Source organism: Coregonus clupeaformis, chromosome 10 (assembly GCF_020615455.1).
Source record: "Coregonus clupeaformis isolate EN_2021a chromosome 10, ASM2061545v1, whole genome shotgun sequence".
Classification (NCBI taxonomy): domain Eukaryota; kingdom Metazoa; phylum Chordata; class Actinopteri; order Salmoniformes; family Salmonidae; genus Coregonus; species Coregonus clupeaformis.
Window position 1 is genome coordinate 40,776,471 of NC_059201.1, and position 4,071 is coordinate 40,780,541.

The following is a 4,071-nucleotide window of genomic DNA, read 5'->3' on the forward strand; positions in this document are numbered from 1 at the left end:
ACGAGAACCCGGTAAATTGACTTGACTGTCTTTGCATGACTTGAGGTTGAAACAGAGAGCATACGGAGCTTCTTCAGCATTTAACGGGATCTTACGACAGAACGAATGTAAGTTATTAAACTATAGTATAAAGCTCACTCGAATGGCTGTGTAATAATTTGTACTATCACTGTAAATGCTGCTCCATCTTAGCTTTCTAGATGATGACCGTCTTCTGCGATTCTGTCCTTGTCTGGGATACTAGCGAGCTAGTAACGTTAGGTGACAATCTAAGGTCACGAGGACAAATAACTTGCTATGAAAACATACATTAACACAAAACAGTGACTGTAAATTATTGTCAAACACTTTAGTTTAAAATGCCACATCAAGAAACCGGGCAGAAGTGCGAACTCTGGGCCCATCCCTCTAGTCTACTGTGCTGTAGTAAGTTTAATAGTAAACTCAAATTTATAAGTTCAAGGCATGTTCCTGCTTTGTGTCACGTAGCTAAGTATGTTGTAAAGGGAAATGAGTTATAAGCAATGCATCTGGAATATAAATGATTGATTAAATGTGTATCTTTGCAATGGAGGATACATTATATTTTACCAACAGTAGTGTGTATGACAGAATACAGTAACTAAATCAAATCAAATGTATTGGTCACATACACATGGTTAGCAGATGTTATTGCTAGTGTAGCGAAATGCCTACTGTAGTTAGAGGGATACAAGTTGGACTGTGTGTTATTGGTCCATCAAGCCAGTTCTCTTTCTGCCTCTCTCCTCCCAGCAGTCACCATGTCCTCCAACAAAAATGTGTCAACATATGATGATGAGAATGAATCAAAATTTATGAGGAAAGCGAAGGAGTCTCCGTTTGTCCCAATAGGTAAGTGAAGCTGTACAAAAACTATTTTTTTTACATGAGCATCAATTATGTTGGTGGTTTCACCACAGTGGATGTTTTCCATAGTGCATGTTTGATTGAATCACAGTCAGTCATAAAATTGTAATCCACTTTCCAACCCTGGTTCTAAGGTTAGATATCATACACCCAGACCCAGTCATCATTGCATTTCCCATGTGTTTTTTTTACAGGCATGGCAGGATGCGCTGCAGTGGTCGCCTTTGGTCTGTGGAGGCTCAAGTCGCGGGGAGACACAAAGATGTCCGTCCACCTCATCCACATGCGTGTTGGAGCTCAAGGCTTTATAGTAGGAGCAATGACATTAGGTAGGTCCTAATCCAATATGTGCTGTATAACAGATACACAGGCCCAACAGCTAATATCTCTTAATCAATTTACAAGGGCAACATGTATCACACAAGACGGTGACCGTGTTGTGCCCTTACACACGTACCACTAACAGAAAATGGAACACTAACATGACTGTAATGTTTGTCTATTTGTAGGGGTGATCTACTCTATGTACAAAGAATACCTTGCCCCGAAGGACCCAGGTAAAGACAGCAAGTGAGCCTACCAGCCAATTAGCAAGTGACATGACCAGAAAACGCTCCATGCCTGCCATTCCTGCCATTCCTGCATTCTACCCTTAGAAATAGAAGTAATAGAATGGATTATCTGTCAAAATAACATTCCATTGATGATGTCATTTATTTTGGGTGAGGGCGTGACTTAAGTTTAGCAGCATTTCAATCTGGCAATCACTTTGAAGAAGGTTAATACATTTGAGGAAGTCAAGTGGCACATTCATTCTGTGTATTCTGTTTCTAACATTACCTCTTTGCTAGACACCTGCTGTAAACCACCAGTAAAATGCCACCTTGAAGGCGACCCAACACACCCATAAACTCCTATAGCCAATCCACTCATTGACCATTGTCAACCTCACCATGAAGGGTTATTGTTATTATTTAATAAATAATATTGGTTATTTTCTAACATTTACTTTGAAATGTGAGGTAAGTTATTTCACAAACAGGTACAGAAGTAGGTAAAAGGTTATTTTCAACCAACTAGCCGCACACTACTAACTATTCTAAGGGTGGATCGAAATTTACAGAATGGTTACCTGGAGGAAAATGGGGGAGGGTTATGCTTTTTCAATTTCAGTCAAGGGGAGAGTTTAGTATTTTTTAAATTAAATCTATTCCAGGGGAGGGTCGTGTAATTTGTAATTGATGAAATTTCAATATTTTTCAGTGTTTTAGAATTTGTTGCTTATTAGGCTATACAGTGGGGAGAACAAGTATTTGATACGCTGCCGATTTTGCAGGTTTTCCTACTTACAAAGCATGTAGAGGTCTGTAATTTTTATCATAGGTACACTTCAACTGTGAGAGACGGAATCTAAAACAAAAATCCAGAAAATCACAAAGTATGATTTTTAAGTAATTAATTTGCATTTTATTGCATGACATAAGTATTTGATCACCTACCAACCAGTAAGAATTCCGACTCTCACAGACCTGTTTCTTCTTTTTTAAGAAGCCCTCCTGTTCTCCACTCATTACCTGTATTAACTGCACCTGTTTGAACTTATCTGTATAAAAGACACCTGTCCACACACTCAATCAAACAGACTCCAACCTCTCCACAATGGCCAAGACCAGAGAGCTATGTAAGGACATCAGGGATAAAATTGTAGACCTGCACAAGGCTGGGATGGGCTACAGGACCATAGGCAAGCAGCTTGGTGAGAAGGCAACAACTGTTGGCGCAATTATTAGAAAATGGAAGAAGTTCAAGATGACGGTCAATCACCCTTGGTCTGGGGCTCCATGCAAGATCTCACCTCGTGGGGCATCAATGATCATGAGGAAGGTGAGGGATCAGCCCAGAACTACACGGCAGGACCTGGTCAATGACCTGAAGAGAGCTGGGACCACAGTCTCAAAGAAAACCATTAGTAACACACTACGCCGTCATGGATTAAAATCCTGCAGCGCACGCAAGGTCCCCCTGCTCAAGCCGGCGCATGTCCAGGCCCGTCTGAAGTTTGCCAATGGCCATTTGGATGATCCAGAGGAGGAATGGGAGAAGGTCATGTGGTCTGATGAGACAAAAATAGAGGTTTTTGGTCTAAACTCCACTCGCCGTGTTTGGAGGAAGAAGAAGGATGAGTACAACTCCAAGAACACCATCCCAACCATGAAGCATGGAGGTTGAAACATCATTCTTTGGGGATGCTTTTCTGCAAAGGGGACAGGACGACTGCACCGTATTGAGGGGAGGATGGATGAGGCCATGTATCGCGAGATCTTGGCCAACAACCTCCTTCCCTCAGTAAGAGCATTGAAGATGGGTCGTGGCTGGATCTTCCAGCATGACAACAACCCGAAACACACAGCCAGGGCAACTAAGGAGTGGCTCCGTAAGAAGCATCTCAAGGTCCTGGAGTGGCCTAGTCAGTCTCCAGACCTGAACTCAATAGAAAATCTTTGGAGGGAGTTGAAAGTCCGTATTGCCCAGCGACAGCCCCGAAACCTGAAGGATCTGGAGAAGGTCTGTATGGAGGAGTGGGCCAAAATCCCTGCTGCAGTGTGTGCAAACCTGGTCAAGACCTACAGGAAACGTATGATCTCTGTAATTGCAAACAAAGGTTTCTGTACCAAATATTAAGTTCTGCTTTTCTGATGTATCAAATACTTATGTCATGCAATAAAATGCAAATTAATTACTTAAAAATCATACAATGTGATTTTCTGGATTTTTGTTTTAGATTAAGTCTCTCACAGTTGAAATGTACCTATGATAAAAATTACAGACCTCTACATGCTTTGTAAGTAGGAAAACCTGCAAAATCAGCAGTGTATCAAATACTTGTTCTCCCCACTGTATATCGATGTGCCAGGGTGTGCAATATCAAGTGCGCCTATACGCTATTTAGTGTGGTGACAATCAAATGATCCATAGCCTATAACCTATAGGCTACGAAGTGCATGCTAGGAGAAGCAAAGAGCAAAGTTACATTTCTAAGATAGCTGCTGGGATGTTCTAAATACAACTAGGCTGCATTACACACTGCAATAGATATTCCAACCCTGAGCCCTGGCCTGCTATTGCTGATCAAAAACTGTGTGCTGCCTAACCAATGGCTGTGCTGTGTAGGTCTACAGTGGC

General features: G+C 41.7%; 1 protein-coding gene across 2 annotated transcripts; it reads left to right on the top strand.

Moving 5' to 3' along the window:
- LOC121575902 (HIG1 domain family member 1A, mitochondrial) lies at window positions 1-1,896 on the top strand. 2 transcript variants are annotated; one of them, XM_041889196.1, is made up of 4 exons: window positions 1-107; window positions 775-873; window positions 1,083-1,217; window positions 1,398-1,896. In XM_041889196.1, exons 2-4 carry the CDS (start codon window positions 783-785, stop codon window positions 1,460-1,462), a joined length of 291 nt encoding a protein of 96 aa, XP_041745130.1. In that variant the 5' UTR covers window positions 1-107; window positions 775-782; the 3' UTR covers window positions 1,463-1,896. The 2 variants fall into 2 exon arrangements, with proteins under 2 accessions (XP_041745130.1, XP_041745131.1); XM_041889197.2 differs by having other exon boundaries at window positions 3-107; window positions 778-873.
- Window positions 1,897-4,071: the final 2,175 nt, after the last annotated feature.

What these genes read in the sequence shown, in the direction of transcription:
- LOC121575902 (XM_041889196.1), top strand. Translation starts at nt 783, where the DNA reads ATGTCCTCCAACAAAAATGTGTCAACATATGATGATGAGAATGAATCA. An exon ending in GTCTCCGTTTGTCCCAATAG is followed by an intron (nt 874 to 1,082) that starts GTAAGTGAAGCT and finishes TTTTTTTTACAG; the next exon opens with GCATGGCAGGATGCGCTGCA. An exon ending in AGTAGGAGCAATGACATTAG is followed by an intron (nt 1,218 to 1,397) that starts GTAGGTCCTAAT and finishes GTCTATTTGTAG; the next exon opens with GGGTGATCTACTCTATGTAC.